The sequence below is a fragment of the Oryctolagus cuniculus genome, chromosome 3, assembly GCF_051225735.1.
Source record: "Oryctolagus cuniculus isolate XC-2025 breed Fujian yellow rabbit chromosome 3, ASM5122573v1, whole genome shotgun sequence".
Taxonomy (NCBI): domain Eukaryota; kingdom Metazoa; phylum Chordata; class Mammalia; order Lagomorpha; family Leporidae; genus Oryctolagus; species Oryctolagus cuniculus.
The window spans coordinates 107,773,690-107,794,037 of record NC_142869.1 but is presented as its reverse complement, the minus strand read 5'-3'; the positions used below and the strand labels follow the sequence as shown (position 1 = coordinate 107,794,037).

General features: G+C 42.1%; 1 protein-coding gene across 20 annotated transcripts in view; it reads left to right on the top strand.

Annotated features, from left to right (window-relative positions):
• The window catches only part of R3HDM1 (R3H domain containing 1), a 127,304-nt gene extending 107,375 nt beyond the window's left edge, over positions 1-19,929 (top strand). For 17 of the 20 annotated variants that reach the window (XM_089329261.1, XM_070071005.2, XM_051849604.3 and 14 more), the window contains 5 exons: positions 2,180-2,352; positions 7,982-8,126; positions 17,273-17,355; positions 17,799-17,883; positions 18,584-19,929. In XM_089329261.1, coding sequence (XP_089185387.1) covers positions 2,180-2,352; positions 7,982-8,126; positions 17,273-17,355; positions 17,799-17,883; positions 18,584-18,945 — 848 coding nt within the window. In that variant the 3' untranslated portion in view covers positions 18,946-19,929. Of the gene's footprint in view, positions 1-2,179; positions 2,353-7,203; positions 7,304-7,981; positions 8,127-17,272; positions 17,356-17,798; positions 17,884-18,583 lie in introns of those variants that run through there. The other 3 variants (XM_051849609.3, XM_089329267.1, XM_089329265.1) reach the window with 3 other exon arrangements.
• Positions 19,930-20,348: the final 419 nt, after the last annotated feature.

Here is a 20,348-nt window from a genome sequence, read left to right as displayed (position 1 = left end):
ACTACCAGCTTGTAACTCTGGTTTAAGCGAATTTCTAACATTTATTGTACCTAATCCTCAAAATGGCAGAGAACACTTCGTTGAAGGTACATTTATATACAGTTGGGTCTCAGCATCAATGGGTTCCATACCCTCAGACTAAATCAAAACAGAATCTCTTCATGCCATTTCTCTGTATAAAAACTTGGCTGGATTCACCATCTAAACTCCAGCACAAACAAACCTAATTACATTTCATACAGAATCTTGGTTTCTATGATAAGCTGTGGCTTTTCATGCCAGAAATCCTTTCTACCATTCTTTTTTCTGCCTGAAATAGCCATCCACCATCTTCTGTTTACCTAAAATCTCATCCTTAAAAGTTGACTCAGAGAATCACCTGTTCTACAGAGGCTTCTCCCAGTCTTTTTTTTTTTTTTTAATTTATTTTATTTTTTTGACAAGCAGAGTGGACAGTGAGAGAGAGAGACACAGAGAAAGGTCTTCCTTTGCCGTTGGTTCACCCTCCAATGGCCGCCGCGCCCGGCGCGCTGCGGCTGGCACACCGCGCTGATCCGATGGCAGGAGCCAGGTACTTGTCGCTCCCCCTCTTCATGGAGGAACGACACAGGACCCTGCGCTGTTCTTTTGTCTGCTCGGCCCTCCCCAGGTTTGCTGCTGGTTCTTCCCGGGTTGGCTACCGTCCCTTCCACCTCCGTGGAAGGGCGGTTCCCCCTGCCACTTTCCCCACTTCCGCGGGGGAGCGGCACACTGCCGGCCAGCTCTCTTGGGGGCTGCTCAGGTGTTCCTTCAGATAGATGTTCCTGGTGCATGTTGTCTCTCTCCTCCTTTATAGTCCTTTTCCACCAATCCCAACTCTGCTACCCACACGCCAAGTACGCTGCTCTCCTCCAATCAGGAGCAGGATCAGCTCCTGGAGGTCATCACTCAAGTTGGCAAGAGGCAGCTGTGTAGAAGCTGTTTCCTCCTCTCCCAGCGCCATATTGTGGGAGAGCAGATGCATAGAATAAGTCTTAATTCCAGTAACTTAGTCTAGTCCGAGTTGCTCCCAGTTGCTCCCCACAGGTACTTATCCTGGTCTCCCATGCGGGTGCAGGGCCCAAGCACTTGGGCCATCCTCCACTGCACTCCCTGGCCACAGCAGAGAGCTGGCCTGGAAGAGGGGCAACCGGGACAGAATCTGGTGCCCCGACCAGGACTAGAACCTGGTGTGCCGGCGCCGCAAGGCGGAGGATTAGCCTAGTGAGCCGCAGCGCCGGCCTCTCCCAGTCTTTAAGATTGTTTGTTCTTCCACTCTGCCATAGCCTCTTAAACTAACCTCTACCCTCACACTGTGTTTTATTCTAATGATTTGTTGATATGTATAAGTTCTTGAAAAACAGGTAAACAATAAATAACTAATAGTGACTCTGACCCAAATGGGCCACATTGACTGAGGACGGCCTTGAGATATCTCTTAAGCAGTCAGCTCTCCAATAGTCGGCCTAGCAGTCAAATTGATTCCATTTCTAAGGAACTGAAACCATCTTTATGGTTACTATAGTACCTACTGTTGCCCTGGGGGTAGAGGATTGGATCCTGCCTACACAGCTGTGGTTAGTGTCAGTGAAGTTTGTGGCTGGTACTAGTATTGCTGCAGTACCAGCATGTGAGAAATGAATGAGGTCACAGGATAGGTACATTAGTCTGCTTATCTCTGCTGTACAGTTAGCAAAGTGCCTTTCTGTATATACAAGGGCACTTTAGAAAATTCATGGAAAATGGAATTAACAGTGTGTGTTTTCCATGAAATTTTTGAAGACTCCTGCAGGGATGTGGAGTGTCCAGCCTTCGGGCTATATAAGTTCTGCAAAATCATTAGTCTGGCCCTGCAAAACCACAGGCAAGCCTCAAAATTCAATTACTCTGTAGTGGGCTAATTTATCAAGTTTGGTAATTTTGTGTGTCTTACAAATGATGTTATAAATACCCAAGTGAACCTTGACCCCACTCCTATCTTACAGAGTCCTCACAACTCTATAAATCAGAGAGATCTTCCTGGCCTCTTTTTCCCGATGAGAAAATAATAAAAGAAGTAGAATTGTAAAATTTTGTTTAGAAATGTGGAATTGTTGTTATTGTATTGTTCAGCCAGTAACTACAGTACGCTGATTACACTGTCCTTTATTCTGATTTTCAGCTGTGCCACCACCACCACCTGGTGGAGGAATGGTAATGATGCAGCTCAGTGTACCAAACAATCCACAATCTCGTGCCCACTCACCCCCACAGTGGAAACAGAACAAATATTACTGTGATCACCAGAGGGGACAGAAGTGTGTGGAATTTAGCAATGTAGACAGTATTGTCCAGGTAAGATCCTTTTAATCATTATCATTTTGAAAATTTACATTTTTTATACTTAAGGCTTACTCAATTTGAAATCCTCTGAAGCAGATTATTATTATTATTATTATTATTTTTGACAGACAGAGTGGACAGTGAGAGAGAGAGACAGAGAGATAGGTCTTCCTTTGCCGTTGGTTCACCCTTCAATGGCTGCCGCAGCCGGCGCACTGCAGCCGGCCCACTGCACTGACCCAAAGCCAGGAGCCAGCTGCCTCTCCTGGTCTCCCATGCGGGTACAGGGCCGAAGCACTTGGGCCATCCTCCACTGCACTCCTGGGCCATAGCAGAGAGCAGGCCTGGAAGAGGGACAACCAGGACAGAATCCGGCACCCTGATCGGGACTAGAACCCAGTGTGCCGGCGCCGCAAGGCAGAGGATTAGCCTATTGAGCCATGGCACCGGCCAGCAGATTATTATTTTAAAAGTGAATATTCTCCATATCTACACAATTTACTTTAATATTTAAATATTATTTGCCAACTCCTGCATATTCAAAAAATTTTTACTTATTTTTAAAAGTCAAAAAATAAAGTGGATCTAAAACTTTGTAAAGAAAACAAATCAAGCATTGTTCTATTTTTACTGTATGAACTATATTTTAGTGTAACCAAATAGCTGATAAGAGAACATTCTTCATTATAGAAGAATTGTGGCCTTGTGGCATAGCAGATAAAGAAAGCCACCTGCAATGCCAGCATCCCAAAAGGGCACCCATTATATCCCAGCTGCTCCACTTCCAATCCAGCTTCCTGCTAATGATCTGGGAAGCACAACAGAAGATGGCCCAAGTGCTTGGCCCCCTTCCACCCACGTGGCAGCCCCAGATGAAACTTCTGGCTCCTAGTTGTTGCTGCCATTTGGGGAATGAAGCAGCAGATGCAAGATCTCTCTCTCTATCTCTGTAACTCTGACTTTCAAATAAATAAATCTTTAAAAAGTATAAGTTCAGTTAATAAATGCAGAAGCAATGGCAAACTCAGAAAAGTCAACATTTGGGAACAGTGTAAAAGTGATAACGAGAAATCATCAGCAGAACATTAGGTACAAAAATATGGGGAATGTTAAAATAAAAGGATGAGATGACACAGAACCCATTGAGCAGTTATAACATGAAAATGTTTGATCAAGCTTTTTTTTTCCTTTGCCTCCTAATGTGATGCAGAACGAAGCACATAACATCACTCCTGATGTACTCTGCTCTTATCCAAAAAATTGAACCTGCAGACAGATGTTTGGTCTGAGTGTTACACAGTATATCAGAGTGCCTAGGTTTGATCCCTGGCTTCACTGCTGTCTCAACTTCCTGTGAATGAGCACTGTGGGAGGCAGCAGTGATGGCTCAAGTAATGAGGTCCTTGCTGCTTACATAGGAAACCTGTATTGAGTTTTCATATCTCAGCTTTGGCTTCAGCCAGCAGCATTTGGGGAGTGAACTAATGGATGGGGCTCTCACTCTTTCTCTCTGGTTCTCTTTCAAATAAATGTTCTTGAATTTAATCAAGCCTTTATGTCTGCTAATTTATTGGAATTATAGGAAGAAAAAGGACAGATTACATGATACCAAGAATATATTTTACTAGACATACACTGACCTTGTTTCTTTAACAAATAAATGGCATTTTTAAATGAAAATTTGTTTTATTATAGATTAAAAGATTCATGAAGTAAAATAATCAGATGCAATATGTACATCTTGTTTAGATACTATATAGTCAAAAGATGTTTTTGAGCAAAGATAGGTTAATTTTAATAATTGCTAATTTTTCAGGTTTTTTTTAAGAATTCTTATCTATTAGATAGAAATATTTATAATACCAAAATGTTGTAAAGGAAATGCTGTGATATCTGAGATTTGCTTTTATTACCTCAGGAAAAAACAAAGCAGAGGCAATCACAATTAAAATTGGATGAGGGGGGCCCAAAGAGGTTCACTATACTTTTCTATCTACACTTTTATATCCTTGAAATTTTACACTGCTAGGTATTTAGGCTAGCAATTTAGATGCTTGTGACCCATATCAGAGTGCCTGAATTTGATTCCTCCCTGATTCCAGCGTCCTTCTAATGCCAACCCTGGTAATGACTCAGGTGGTTGAATCCCTGCCACCCACATGTGCAGCCTGGATTAAATTCCCAGTTTGTGACTTCAGCCCTGAGTAGAGACTGTTGTTGGCATTTGAGGGATAAACCATATAATGGGAGCTCTCATGTCTCTCTTTTTCTCTGCCTCTCAGAGAACATTTCTTTTTTTAACATAAAAGAAACTTGATGGAATTAGGAGGTTTTTTTAAAGATTTATTTATTTATTTTAAAGGAAGAATTAGAGAAGAGCGAAACAGAGAGACAGATCTTCCATCTGCTGGTTCACTCCACAAATGGCTGATATCAGCTAGGGTTGGGCCAGGCCAGAGCCAGGAACTTCTTCTGGGTCTCCCATGTGGGTGCAGGGGCCCAAGGACTTGGGCCATCTTCCACTGCTTTCTCAGGCACATTAGCAGGGGATTGGATCAGAAGTGGAGCAGCCAGGACTTGAACCATCGCCCATAGGGGATACTGGCACTGCAGATTGTGATTTAACCCGCTGCACCACAGTTTCGACCTCCAAGTTTGTTTGTTTGTTTGTTTGTTTTAAGATGTTTAAGGTAAAATTAAAGGGAAAAAATGTTTCAATAAACATGACAAAATCATAACAAAGAAATGGGCATTTAGCCTAGTTGTTAAGACATGGACATCCCGCGTTGGAGTATGTGGCTCATTACCTAGCTCTGGTTCCTGAATCCATGTTCCTGCTAATTCAGTGACAGAGGCAACAATGATAGCTTAATAATTGAGTTCCTGGTTACTGGCTTCTGCCCAGCCTAGCCACAGCCCTTGCTGGCATTTGGAGAGTAAATCAGTGGATGGAAACTCTCTCCCTCTTTCTCTTTGGCTCTCGCGCTCTCTCTCACACACAAATTTCTTAAAGAATTAATCATATGTTATGTATATGTATATATAATATATATTTATAAATATCATTTATAAATCAATTCATAAACTGTAAATGACCATTAAAAACATAAGAATATAAAAATACTCTGTCTCTATAATTGGGAAAAGTTAAGAAAACTAATAATTTTGCAGTGTTGGCAAAGACAGCCATTTACAAGCTGTCTTGTACACTCTTGGTGGTAGCATAAATTGGTATAGTTCTTTTGGGAATGCAGTTTGGTGACAGTTTTTCTTTTTTGTTTGTTTTTTAATATAGAAGGTGCAAAATCTTTGATCCACAAATCTACTTCTGGAACTTTATCCAGTGAAAATTGTAGAATAAGCATTAAAACCAACTGTGCCAGGCATGTTTCTTTCCTCCCTGTTGTAACATTGAAAAATTGGAAACAGTCTCTTAGCAGTTTATCAATGAATAACTGATGAATAAATAAATAATTTTGACATTTAGGAAAATATCTTTAAGTATATCTACACAAAAGAGTGATATACACTGCTACCTAGATGGTAGTTTCTAAATGCCATTCTGCACTAAAACAAACCAGAGCTCCTCAGAAAAACAATCATTGTGGTGATTGGTTCAGGGAAAGTACAGGATGAATATAGATCATCATAGTGTTCCAGAAAGTAAAGAAGGACTGCAAGAATGATGGGGGATAGTGGAATTAGAAAATAACCACCAGGGGGCTGGCACTGTGGCATAGAAGGTTAAGCTGGTTCAAATCCCTGCTGCTCCACTTTCAATCCAGCTCCCTGCTGATGCACCTGGGAAAGCAGTGGAAAATGGCCCAAGTCCCTGGACTCCTGCACACACATGGGAAACCTAGAAGAAGCTCCTAGCCTCTGGCTTGGGCTTGGCTCAGCCCCATCTGTTGTGGCCATTTGGAGAGTGGACCAACAGGTGGAAGTCTCAATCTCTCTCCCTGTCTCTCTCTTTTCCTCTCTCTCCTTCTCTCTCTCTAACTCTGCCTTTCAAATAAGTAAGTAAATCTTATTTAAGGATTAAACAAAAAAGGCAAGAAAATCACTACCAGGAAACTAAAAGACAGGAATCATCACTAGATCCTAAAACTGGTGTCTAAAATTTGATGCAAAGCAGGATATTTTGTAAAGTATCTCCCCACAAGATACTTAGAACTGCAAAGGAAAAAAGAGTAAGTTACAATGGAGAAACCTGGTAAACATCACCTTAACCAATGATTCATGCAAATGTCAACAGTACTGTGATGTCAGATAGACACAAATTATCTGATCTTCAGAAGTGCCAAAATCATTAACAAGACTGGGACTTTTAGAATGAAGAATCATGACAACTAAATGCAGCCCCTGATTCTGGTCTAGATTTCATACACAAAGGGGAAATGTTTCTTTTCCTTTGCTTTAAAGGACCTTATGGAACACTTGGGAAAATTTTAATGAACTCTGTAGATTAGGTACCTATACTATATTATTAATTTTCTGGTTTGTTGATTCTACTATGAGTATGTAAGAATGATTTCTTGTTTTTAGAAGATAGATCAAATCATTTCAGGGTAAAGAGCTATGTGTGCAATTCACAATTTGAAAGAAATCATATGTATATATATACATATATATGTAAAGAAAAGAAATGTGATAAAACATTTTCATACTTTGGAAAATCTAGGGATTCTTTGTACTGTCTTTGCAATTATCCTCTTGCTATGAATTTTTTTAAAATTTTACTCATTTGTTTAAGAGAAAAAAGGAGCTCTCATCCACTAATTCACTACTCAAATGCCCACAACAGCCAGGGTTGGGCCAGGCTCAAACTGGGAACCAGGGACTCAATGCATGTTTTCCATGTAGGTGGCAGGAACCCAATTAACATGAGCCATCACCACTGCCTCCAGGTTCTGCATTAGCAGGAAGATGGAACCAGCAGCAGGAACCATGTATTGAACTCAGGTATTCCAATATGGGATGCAGCCATGTTAACCAGCATCTTAACCACTAGGCTAATACCCCCTAATGAAATTATTTAAAAATCAAATCTTGGGATAGACATTTATTGCAGAATAAAATGAGATAGATGCATATATTCTCTCATGTGGAGGTATCAAAATATTGCTAGCATACAAAAGCAAGTTTCAAAAATAGGTATATAAAATACAAAAAAAAAGTACAAGGATGAAACTGACATCTTATTATTTTATTACTATTTGTAGCCCTTGTCTATATTCCTGTGGAACAGAGGTCTTTCTGTTTTTACTTGTTGAATATTATGGTTAGTGGTGAATTAAGCATGTGACTATAAAGTAAATTGAAATTCTGTTATTGTAAAAATTAAAGGGAAAAAAGGAGGAGGGAAGGAGGGAGACAGGAAGGGAAGTATGGTTATCTTAGAACTGTACCTATGAAATACATGAAATCTGTTTTCTTTATATTAATAACATTTTTTACAAGTGAGAAGTGTAGTCTGTTCCCTCTTCCATAAACAGAGGTAGAGATTACATATTTCTATAATGTTTTAATATTTAATTACACATGTATTTGTTATTCAGGAAGAAGAATTTTTGTCCAAAAGAAATTTGCAAAAAACCTGCCCCAGATGCTAACCCATTTTTGTGATGTATTGTGATTGCAGCACAGCCCTCAACTCAGTAGTCCCATAATTTCACCAGCTCAGTCGCCAGCACCAGCTCAGCTGTCCACCCTGAAGGCTGTCCGTCCCTCTGGACCACCACTTTCCATCATGCCCCAGTTTTCTAGAGCTTTTGTCCCTGGGCAAGGTAAGTGTACATGAAACCACCATAGCTTCAGGAATTTTTAAGACGTCCATTCTTAACTGCTTGGTAATTTATCTTGTTACTGCTACTTTTCAGTTTTCCACAAAACTGCATTTTCACCTCTATTCAGGTATCTCTATTTATTACTATATACTCTCCTGACCTTAAGGTTTTGTTGTCACATTAATTGATTCAATAGTTATTTACATTAATTATTACATGGTAAAATAGCATTAACTTTAAGATAATGATAATAATACAGTTTTCTAATTGTTTCTATAGTTTTTTCCTATATTAGAGTAATATGTATCTTTTTTAAAGATTTATTTATTTATTTGAAAGGCAGAGTTATGGAGAGAGAGGAAGAGTCAGAAGAAGAGAGATCCTCCCTCCAATGGTTCACTCCCCAAAGGCCTGTAATGGCTATGGCTCGGCCAGAACAAAGCCAGGAATTTAGAGCCCCATTGATGTCTCCTGTTTGGGTTACAGGGTCCCAAGCATTTAAGCCATCTTTCACTGCTTTCCAGGCGCATTCACAGGGAGCTGGCTTGGAAGTGCAGCAGCTGGAATTCAAACCTGTGCTTATATGGAATGCTGCAGGCAGAGCTTTAACCTACTGCACCACAACACCAGCCCCTACAGTGATGTATTTCAAGAGTTAATTTAAAAATATATTCAACAAATTTCTATGGAGGACCTACCATATTGTGCTCCTCTTGTAGAAAGATGAGTAAGTCCTCATTCTCAATGACCTTCAGTCTACTTGGAGGAATACACATGCATTTGGATGATTATAAGCTAATATGGAAACCATTTTATATCTTGGAAATTATACTAAAGATAATGCAGACAAAATGGACATATTAAGGAGTTTGTCCTAGAGCTAAAAATTTCAGAAAATGTCCTTCACTGAGGAATGAATTTCATTATATACGTATGGGGAGTACTATGCAAATCTTTAAAACTTACATTTTAAAGACTCATTTGGAAGGGAAATACAGTGTGGTGAGTGATTTTAAATAACAAATTAGGGGGCTGGCGCTGTGGTGCAGCAGGTTAACACCCTGGCCTGAAGCACCGGCATCTCATATGGGTGCCGGTTCTAGTCCCAGCTGCTTCTCTTCCGATCCAGCTCTCTGCTATGGCCTGGGAAAGCAGTGGCGAATGGCCCAAGTCCGTGGGCCCCTGCACCCACATGGGAGACCCGGAAGAAGCTCCCGGCTCCTGGCTTCAGATTGGCGCAGCTCTGGCTGTTGCAGCCATCTGGGGAGTGAACCATCGGACAGAAGACCTCTCTCTCTCTCTGCCTCTCCTCTGTCTGTGTAACTCTTGACTTTCAAATGAATAAATAAATCTTTAAAAAAAATAACAAATTAGAGATGTACATTATGGTGCCACAGCTTAAGGTGCTGCTTGAGATGCCTGCATTTCATATCAGAGTGCCTGGTTCAAGTACAAACTACTCCATGCTTCCAGTCCAGCTTTCTACTAAGGCATCTGGGAGGCACTGGATGAGGCCCAAGTACTTGGGCTCCTGCTACCCATGTAGGAGATCCAGGTGGAGTTCCTGGCTCCTGGCTTCAGCTCGGCCCACCATAGTTTTTGCAGCCATTTGGGGAGTGAATTAATGGATGGGCTATCTTTATCACTCTGCCTTTTGAGCAAATAAATGTTTTAAAAAATGAAAAACAGATTACATGGACATTTCACAAAGGAATATACACATCCCCAATAAGCCCTTGAAAAACCATTCAGGAAATGAATATTAAAACCAGAATGAGGGGCCAATGCTATGGCTTAGTGGGTAAAGCCTCTGCCTGCGATGCCAGCATCCCATATGGGTGCCAATTTGAGTCCCGCTGCTCCACTTCTGATCCAGCTCTCTGCTATGGCCTGCAAAAGCAGTAGATGATAACCCAAGTTCTTGGGCCCCTGCACCCACGTAGGACACCCAGAAGAAGCTCCTGGCACCTGGCTTTAGATCTACCCAGCTCCAGCCATTGTGGCCATTTAGGGAGAGAGCTGGCAGGTAGAAGACCTCTCTCTCTCTCTCTCTCTCTTCGCCTCTCTGCTCTCTGTAACCGTGCCTTTCAAAAAAAAAAAAAAAAAAACAGAATAAGATATTACTTTGTACCCACTAGAATGACTGTAAATCAAAAAGATTAACAATACCAAATGTTGGTGAAGAAATAGAATTCTCACACATTGGTGATAGGAGTATGAAATAATAAAACCACTTTGGGAAAAGGGTTGGCAGATTTCTTATAAAGTTTGTCATTGCCATACAACCCAGCAGTCTCACTTCTAGGTAGCTGAGAAATAGAAACCTGTCCACACAGACTTGCACAAGAATGTTTATAGAAACTTTTTTATATAGTCCAAACTGGATGTATTTCACATGTCCATCAGCAAGAGACTAAGGGAGTGGGGACAGCTCTGTGGTACAGCAGGTTACCCCAATGCCTGAAGCACCAGCATCCAATGTGGTCGCTGATTCAAGTCCTGGGCTGCTCTACTTTTGATCCAGCTCTCTGCTAATGGTCTGGGAAAAGTAGCAGATAGCCCAAATCCTTGGGCTCCTGCCACTCATGTGGAACACTCAGAAGTTCCAGGCTCCTGGCTTGCATCTGGCCCAGCCTGGCCATTGCAGCCGTTTGGGGAGTGAACCAGCAGATAGAAGCTCACTCTCTTGCTCTCTCTGTAACTCTGACATTCAAGTAAGTAAATAAATAAACATTCAAATAAATAAATAAATCTTAAAAAAAAAAAAATAGACTGGGGAAACAAGTGGAATACTACTTAACAACAACAGTGAACCAAGCAAAGTGCTGACACACAATATGGGTGAAATCCCATGATTCTTATTAAGCGAAAAACAAGCCAGACACAAAAAGAATATATATTCCTTGATTCTAATTATGTAAAATCCAGCTACAGACAAATTTATCTGTCGTATTAGAAATCAGGCAGTGATGGGGATGAAATGTAGAATTGAGTGGAAAGGAGCTAGAGGGATCTCTTGGGAGATAGACATTTCCTTTTCTTTTTTGGATCATGGTTACATGGACTTTTTTTAATATTGTACATTTTAAAATTTTTTACTTAATTTATCTTTTTCATTATGTGTGAAAAGCAGACAGATTTTCCATCAACTGGTTCACTTCCCAAATGCTCAGAATAGCTAGAGCTGTGCCATGCCAAAGCCAGGAGCCAAGCTCTCAATCTGGGTGTCCCACATGGTACTTAAGCCATCATCACCTGCTGCCTCCCAGGGTGCTCATAAGCAAGAGACCAGATCAGGAGCCTAGCTGGGACTTGAACCCAGTTCACTCCAGTATGGAATGCAGGTATCACAAACAGCATCTTTACCACTGCGCCAAATACTTGACCTGATTACATAAACTTATACAGTTATTAAAATTCATCAAATGCTGGCACCACGGCTCACTTGGCTAATCCTCCGCCTGCGGCACCGCCACCCCAGACTCTAGTCCGGTTGGGGCACCAGATTCTGTCCTGGTTGCTTCTCTTCCAGGCCAGCTCTCTGCTGTGGCCCAGGAGTGCAGTGGAGGATGGCCCAAGTCCTTGGGCCCTTCACCCGCATGGGAGACCAGGAGGAAGCACCTGGCTCCTGACTTCGAATCAGCGCAATGCACTGGCCGTAGCGGCCATTTGGGGGATGAACCAACGGAAAAAGGAAGACCTTTCTCTCTGTCTCTCTCTCTCTCTCTCTCTCTCTCTCTCACTGTCTAATTCTGCCTGTCCAAAAAAAAAAAAAAAATTCATCGAAGTCAGTACTTAAAATGTGTTTCTTTCTGTGTTAATTATATATAAATTTTTTTAAAGATTTATTTATTTGAAGCAGAGTTACAGAGAGGTGGGGAGAGAGAGAGAGGTCTTCTATCCGCTGGTTCACTCCCCAAATGGCCACAACGGCTGGAGCTGGGCCAATCCGAAGCCAGGAGCTCCTCAGTCTCCCAAGTGGGTACAGGAGCCCAAGGACATGCGCCATCTTCCACTGCTTTCCCAGGCACACTAGCAGGGAGCCAATGGAAAGTAAAGAAGCTGGGACTAGAACCAGCACCCATATGGGACACCACCACTGCAGGCAGCAGCTTTATCCACTATGCCACAGTGCCAGCCCCTCTGAATTTTTTTTGAGTTAAAAAATGCACACATGTGTGAGCATGTATATGTATGTGTATATACATACACACACACACACACATATATATATATACACCAAATGTTAGAAGGGTTGGATTTACCATAATGATTTCTCTTTTCTCCATTATAACTCTCTCTTTTTCAGTTTTCTACAAAGCCAGTTACTGTAATAGTCTAGAAAAATAAAGCACAGTATCAAAAACTAATTGAGGGGCCAGCTCTTTGACACAGTGAGTTAAGCCATAGCCTGCAGCACTGGCACCCCATATGGGTGCCCATTTGAGTTCTGGCTGCTCTACTTCTAATGCATCTGGGAAAGCAGTAGAGGATGGCCCAAGTTTTTGGGCCCCTGCACCTATGTGAGAAGCTCCTGGCTCCTAGGTTCAGTCTAGCCCAGCCCCAGTTGTGTGACCATTTGGGGAGTGAACTAGTGGATGGAGGATCGATCTCTCTCTCTCTCTCTCTCTCTCTGTAACTCTGCTTTCAAATAAATAAATAAATCTTAAAAAAAAAAAAAAGCATTGAAATAACGTGTGGCATACACTGTGGTGTGGATGCCCTCCGTGCATTCATGCGTACAGTGATAGTGATGCACGATCTGATTCAAGCACCCCAAGAGGAGTCTGGTTATTGCTGCTAGTTGACTACAATCTTTCAGTTTTTCTTGTGTTTTTTTTTTTTTTTTTTTTTTGATAGGCAGAGTGGACAGTGAGAGAGAGAGACAGAGAGAGAAAGGTCTTCCTTTGCCGTTGATTCACCCTCCAATGGCCGCCGCTGCAGCCGGCGCACCGCGCTGATCCGATGGCAGGAGCCAGGATCCAGGTGCTTTTCCTGGTCTCCCATGGGGTGCAGGGCCCAAGCACCTGGGGCATCCTCCACTGCACTCCCTGGCCATAGCAGAGAGCTGGCCTGGAAGAGGAGCAACCGGGACAGAATCCGGCGCCCCAACCGGGACTAGAACCCGGTGTGCCGGCGCCGCAAGGTGGAGGATTAGCCTATTGAGCCACGGCGCCGGCTTTTCTTGTGTTTTTTTAAGATTTATTCATTTGATGGAAAGAGCAACAGAGAGACAGGGAGAGAAACAAAGATCTTCCATCTATTAGTTCCATCCCCAGATGCCCACACAGATGGGGGTGGGCAGGTCAAAGCCAGAAAACCCATCTGGGTCTCTCACCCAAGAACTTGGGCCATCATCACCTACCTTCCCAGGTGCATTAGCAGGAAGCTGGATCAGCAGCAGAGTAGCCTGGACTTGAATTGGAACTCTGATATGGGATGCAGTAATTGCAGGTTCTGCCTAACCCTTTGCCCCACAACATTCATGCTGCTGACTATAGTCTTCTCCATATTTAGAAAGAAGGCTGCTACATGTCGCTAAATCAGTTCCCAGAACTTTTAGGCAACTTTCTCTATTATTCTTTAGTACTAACTTTTTGAGCCTTATTTTTAAAAATTTCTTAATTGTAATAACTGACCTTTTTTTTTTTTAAGATTTATTTATTTATCTGGAAGGCAGAGTTTCACAGGGAGAAGAATTTTCCATCTGCTGGTTTACTCCCCAAATGAATGCAACATCTGGGGCTGGGCCAGGCTGAAGCCAGGAGCCAGGAACTCCATCTCAGTCTCCCACATGGGTAGCAGGGATCCAAGCAATTCGGCCGTCTGCTGCTACTTTCTCAGACACATTAGCAGGGAGCTGGATCAGAAGTGAGCAACTAGGACTCAAACCAGTACCCATATGGGATGCCGGCATCACAGGCAATGGCTTAACCTGATGTGCTACAATGCTGGCCCCTAATTCTCACTTTACAACTACTTTTTGCACCTTCACACTTCACACCGCATCTCTGATCTCGGTGTTAAGCCCCCAAGTCCTATCTGCTCTGCAGCTAGAGTTTGGGAAGGAGTATAGCATGGATGTGACTGTCCTCGCACTTGGACAGTGTTCCTCAGAAAGAAGTTCCATGGAGTGGCTGGATGCCCATGGCTTCTTTCTCTGTCATAAAGCTATCAAGAGAAGAGTTGTAAGGTGTCCTTTAGATGCTTTCCTAGCACCTACTGATGACCCTCCTGCAAACACAGAATGTGCTAAGTTTGGAGGCTATGGTTAAAATAAAATGACAATGTAATGCAAATGAAAACATTATTCTAAAGCATGAAAGTTTTTATTTTGCAGTTTTGAAGATTTATCTCTATTTGTTTGAAAGGCAGAGTGATAGAAGGAAAGACAGAGAAAAAAATCTTGTAACTGCTGGTTCACTCTACAAATGCACGACAGTGGTGGCCAGGTCAGGCTGAATCCAGAAGGCTGGAACTCCTAGTCTCCCACATGGGTGGCAAGGGCCCAAGCGCTCAGACCATCTTCTGTCCTCCTGGGTGCATTAGGAAGGAGCTGGATTGGAAGTGGAACATCCGGGCCAGCACCGCGGCTCACTAGGCTAATCCTCCGCCTTGCGGCGCCGGCACACCGGGTTCTAGTCCCGGTCGGGGTGCCAGATTCTGTCCCGGTTGCCTCTCTTCCAGGCCAGCTCTCTGCTGTGGCCCAGGAGTGCAGTGGAGGATGACCCAAGTGCTTGGGCCCTGCACCCCATGGGAGACCAGGATAAGTACCTGGCTCCTGCCATCGGATCAGCGTGGTGCACCAGCCACAGCGCACCGGCCGTCGCAGCCTTTGGAGGGTGAACCAACGGCAAAGGAAGACCTTTCTCTCTGTCTTTCTCTCTCACTGTCCACTCTGCCTGTCAAAAAAAAAAAAAAAAAAAATGGAACATCCAAGACACAAAGCAGTGTTCAGATGGGCAGCCAGCATTGCAGGCTTAATGCACTGCACCACAATGCTAGCCCCCAGGACTAAGTTTTTACAGTCAGCTTTATTAAGCCCTTACTATGTAATGACTTTAGGCCCTGAAGAAAACAATCAAAAAAATCTCCATCTGACACCCACACTTGTTGATTTAGGAAGGGGATATTTATTCATAAGTGATACTTTAGAACTGTACTGAGGCAGTGGGCACTGTGGCACAGAGGGTTAAGCTGCTGCTTGGGATTCTCACATCTCATATCTGAGTAACTGGGATAAGTCCCACCTCTACTCCCATCAGGCTTCCTGCTAAAGTCCCTTGGAAGCAGCAGATAATGATCCACATCCTTGAGTTGCTACCACCCTCCAGTCTGTCCAAGCAAGGTCCCGTTTTAAATACAGATTTTCATTGAAAGATAATTTAAGAACAGACTCAGTACCTGGAACATAAATATACCCTTTGAATAAAAATGGGGCACCTAATTTGGCACGGTGGTTAAGACACAGCTTGGGGAAAAAACTAAAATAAAAAAAATTAAAAACAAAGAATAATAAAAAATAAATTTAAAAAAAATTTAAAAAGACATAGCTTGGGATTCCTGCATCCCATATAGGAATACCTGCATTTGAGTCCAGCTCCACTCTGCATTCAAGCTTCCTGCTATTGTGCATCTCCGGGGGCAGCAGGAGATGGCTCAAGTAGTCAGATCCCTGTCACCCATATGGTATAGAGTTCTTGGCTTCAGCCTGGACAGTGCCCAGATATTCTAGACATTCAGGGAGTGTACCAGCAGATAGATCTCTTCTAGTCTGTCTCTTTCCCTCTTTGTCATAAATAAATATTTTTTAATTATAAGCATATGTGTAAGTTTATACACATATGCAAGCATATACAATTGTCACAATAATGAATAGCTATTATCACAATTAATAATGAATATGAGGAAATACAGAGCTTACTACTTTTCCTTGCCTTGAAATGTAGGTTCTTTGGGGTTTTTTGGTAGGGTTTTCAGATTTATTTATTTATTTGAAAGGCAAGAGAGACAGTGAGAGTCAAAGAAAGAGAGATCTTCCATTTGCTGGTTCACTCCCCAGATGGCTGCAGGAGTTTCATCCAAGTCTCCGACATGGATGGTAAGGGCCCAACACTTGTCATCTTCTGCTGCTTTTCCCTGGGCCATTAGCAAGGAGCTGGATCAGGAGTAGAGCAGCTGGGACTTGAATTGGTGCCCATGTAGTCTGACAACATCTCAAGCAGCAGCTTTACACAGCTATGCTGCAGTACTGACCTTGAAATGGTGATCTTCAGTTGTCATAGAATAATATTATTTTAGTGTCTCAAGTCGATGGAATGGGTGTTAACAGATATTTGGTGGATTTTGTATGTGACGTTAGAATTCAGTGTTGGGGCTGGTGCCGTGGTGTAGCAGGTAAAGCTGCCACCTGAAGTGCCAGCATTCCATATGGGTGCCAGTTCGAGTCCCAGTTGCTCCACTTTGATCTCTGCTCTCTGCTATGTTCTGGGAAAGCAGTGGAAGATGGCCCAAGTCCTTGGGCCACTGCACCTATGTGGGAGACCTGGAAGAAGCTCCTGGCTCCTGGCTTCAGATTGGCACAACTCTGGCCATTGTGGTCATCTGAGGAGTAAACCAGTGGATGGAAGACCTCTCTCTCTCTCTCTCTCTTTCTCTGCCCCTGCCCCCACCTCTGCCTCTCTCTGTAACTCTGACTTTCAAATAAATAAATAAATCTTTTTTTAAAAAGTCACTATCATAAAGTTTTCTTTAAAGTCTTTCTCTTCTGTATCTTTAAATTGTTTTATACGTTCTATTTTCTTCTACTCTTTAAAATCTGTTTACTTTTTTGAATAGATAATTTGTTGACACGGGTCAAAATCAGCAAATAGTTTGAACGTACATAGAGAAGTCTGCCCATCAATGCAGTCCCTACCACTCACCCACTACTTAGTATTCCTTAATCCTTTCAGCAGTTTCCCTCAGCTCTCTAAAGGATATTTGGAAATGTTCATTCTTTTTTAAAATGTCAATTACTTAGACTTGTTTTATTCTGCCAAACATGTTTCTTCCATACATCTTAATTATCTTAAAAAGTTGAAAGACTCTGAGTAAGTGCTTTATTACTGAGAAGAGAAAAACATAACTTTTTTTATTGCTTTCAGGAGATGCCAGGTATCCATTACTTGGCCAACCACTGCAGTACAACCCACCTGCTGTTCTGCATGGACACATTCCAAACCAACAGGTATGGAAGGCAGGAGGACCTCTCAGTGTCGGTTGCAAAACACCACACTTATGTTGCTGCAGGTGAAGGGCACCCTGTGCACACCTCTTGACACTTTTCAAGGAAGTCTGTGTGCCACAGCCAGCTGATTTACCATGGTTTGCACTGGCCCCATCAAGAATTCTGTAACGGAGATGGTGCTAGCTATTTGGCCAAGCTGTGATTTGCTAGAGCCACCCAAAGATGGGCAGTGGCTGGGGGTTAGGGAATCCTTATAACAGATAGCAACAGGGAAGGACAGATGTGCCATTACTGCAGAGGCAGAATCCAGAAGGCCTGGAATTGGTTAATTTATGCTGATGTATAAAACCAAACTAAGTATGTTTAGATATCAAGTTTTTAACCAATATAAACAGATATTTCAGCACTACTAACCTTATTTCAACTATTTGTGGATTTTTCAGGGTCAATCTGGCAGTAGGCATGGAAACCGAGGAAGGAGACAAGCTAAAAAAGCTGCATCCACAGACCTTGGAGCAGGAGAGGCAGGTGTGTCCCTGAGGGGCAGCTGGATGTGGGTCTGCAAACCGGAGTCTATCTCTGAAAATATGCCACATGCCAGAAATGGGCTTTTTTCTGCATAAGAAATTATATCATCTCCAATGTAGGATTCTTGAATATGTTCTTTTCATCATTTCAGATATGGGAGGTACACAGTAAGGTACAGGTTTATGCAGGGAGGGGTAAGGGAGTCAGAGAAAGAGGAGGTATGTAGGAGGAACAAGCAAAACCCACACCCTCAATGATCTATGTGGAAGCAAGGCTGAATGAACAGATAATACCACTTTTTTATGTAAAGGGTTTTCAAGTTGGCACTTAAGCTTTCAATTCAACTGCTATGGAATGGTTAGGACAAGTGCTATTTATTATCTTCATTTTACATTGGGAACGATAAATTCAGAATAATATTTGCCCAAGGTCATACACCTAATGTAGAGAAGCCACTGTACATAATGGTATTTTACATATGTGCAACCATCATGAAACTGGTAGCTTAGCACTGTTGGCTCTATACCCTGAGGGGTAAGTAGGAATGATTTAAAAGATGATAATCAGAAAGCCAATTTTGTGGGTTTGAATGATTTCTGAAAATTCTGTTCTTTCCTGTGTTGTATCTGGGACTGCAGTACTTTTCACCCAACATTTTTGGTAGCAGGGATGTATTAATTGTACACCTTTTCCATTCTAGTTGTTGGGAAGGTCTTGGAAATTACTGAACTACCAGATGGGATAACTCGCATGGAAGCTGAGAAGCTTTTTGGGGAACTCTTTAAAATTGGCGCCAAGATCCGGTGGCTCCGGGACCCCCAGTCCCAGCCCCAGCTGCGTCGTCACCCACTCTGCTGTGGCAGTGGGGACAATACCGTCAATCCTGAACGCTCTAAACCCAGTGACTTGGCCTCCACGTATACCGTCTTAGCCACATTCCCCTCCATTTCAGCTGCACAGAATGCATTGAAGAAACAGATTAACTCAGTTAACAAGTTTAAGCTGAGAACAAGCAAGAAACACTATGACTTTCACATTTTGGAAAGGGCAAGTTCTCAGTAACAGCCACCTTTGGACCTTATGATTCCCCTGCCCTCTCCCATCTCTGATTGGCTTGGTATTTGGAGCTTCTGTTAACATTATAGAGACTCCTAGGACGTGTGGTCTTGATGTTATAGCTTTTGAAGAAAGGCCAGTGATCCAGCAAAGGGGAAACAGATACACATTGCACCCCAGATGACTGTAGGAATCCACATCGGAATGATACAGAGTTAGCAGCTTTTTCTAAGGAAATGCTGTTCAAATGCCTCCTAACTTTTATAGTTATTTTGTTTTATATTTCTGAATTCTTGTATCAGATCCAAAGCTCTATTGTACAGCAAACTACTCTTCAAAATGATTATAACCAGTTGCAACCTGTATTTCTTTTTTATAGCCAGCACATTGTGACCCAACTTAGAATTTGGGGGAAAAAGAATGCAGGAGTGGAAAAAATAACCAAGTCAGAACCATGCACTATCGTTGTGGGGGCTAGGGTTGCTCAAAAGAGCCCACAAATAGAAGATTACTCTTCCCTTGAATCTCTAAACACAGAAACAATTTCCAGAAAATAAAGAACTCCCTCATAGGGTCCTTTCCGTATTCATTTAGGTAGTATGAACATTAAGTGTAACGTAAATTATGTTCTTAATGCCTCCTAATCAAACTACTCAGATTCAAAGGGGGGATGGGAATCATTCTTGACAGGAAAATACTTGTACTTCCACCTTTTTAAAATGTCCCTCCAATAATTAAATGCCACTTATTACATTCCCCTCCTTATGGATTTTTTTGTCACCTAAGGAAATGTATTTAATGAGTGCTGGAAACTTCTTAAGTGGTTTAAAATTTGTTTTCATTGTTTGCAGCAGATCACTGGAGATCAAAGATTCATTGCACTTATGAACAAGGAACCTTCTTTTCAATTTCTGTGTAATTTGCAAGGCTGTACAATGTGTGCTGATGCAAGCCTTTTTCAGTTCAAGAGAATAAATGTTTACAAATATAGGCCTTCTTTGTCTGTTTTTTATTTAAAATACATTTCAAATGAATGTCACTACTGAAGACCTAAACCCATCTTGAAGATTTCAGTCAGTTTCAAACTTACGGAAGATGAAAGTAAACGCACTCATTTTGGAAACATCCTAAATATATCCCTTTTCTGTAGGAGTGATTTCTACTGGTTATTATTCATATTTGTTGTTCTCTCATAAGCAGTACTATCAAGCTGATACTAACCAGTTGTATATAATTTGCAGTATAAACATTTAAAGTCAGGCAGCTAAACACAGAACACTGGTTAAAGAATCTGATTTTAGCTTACATATCACATAGTTGTCCACTTTAGCTTGATGCTTTGTAAACATCTTGCCCATTGATTAGTGAAACAAAGTCAAACTGCAGGGAAATCCTAACAATGAGGTTGG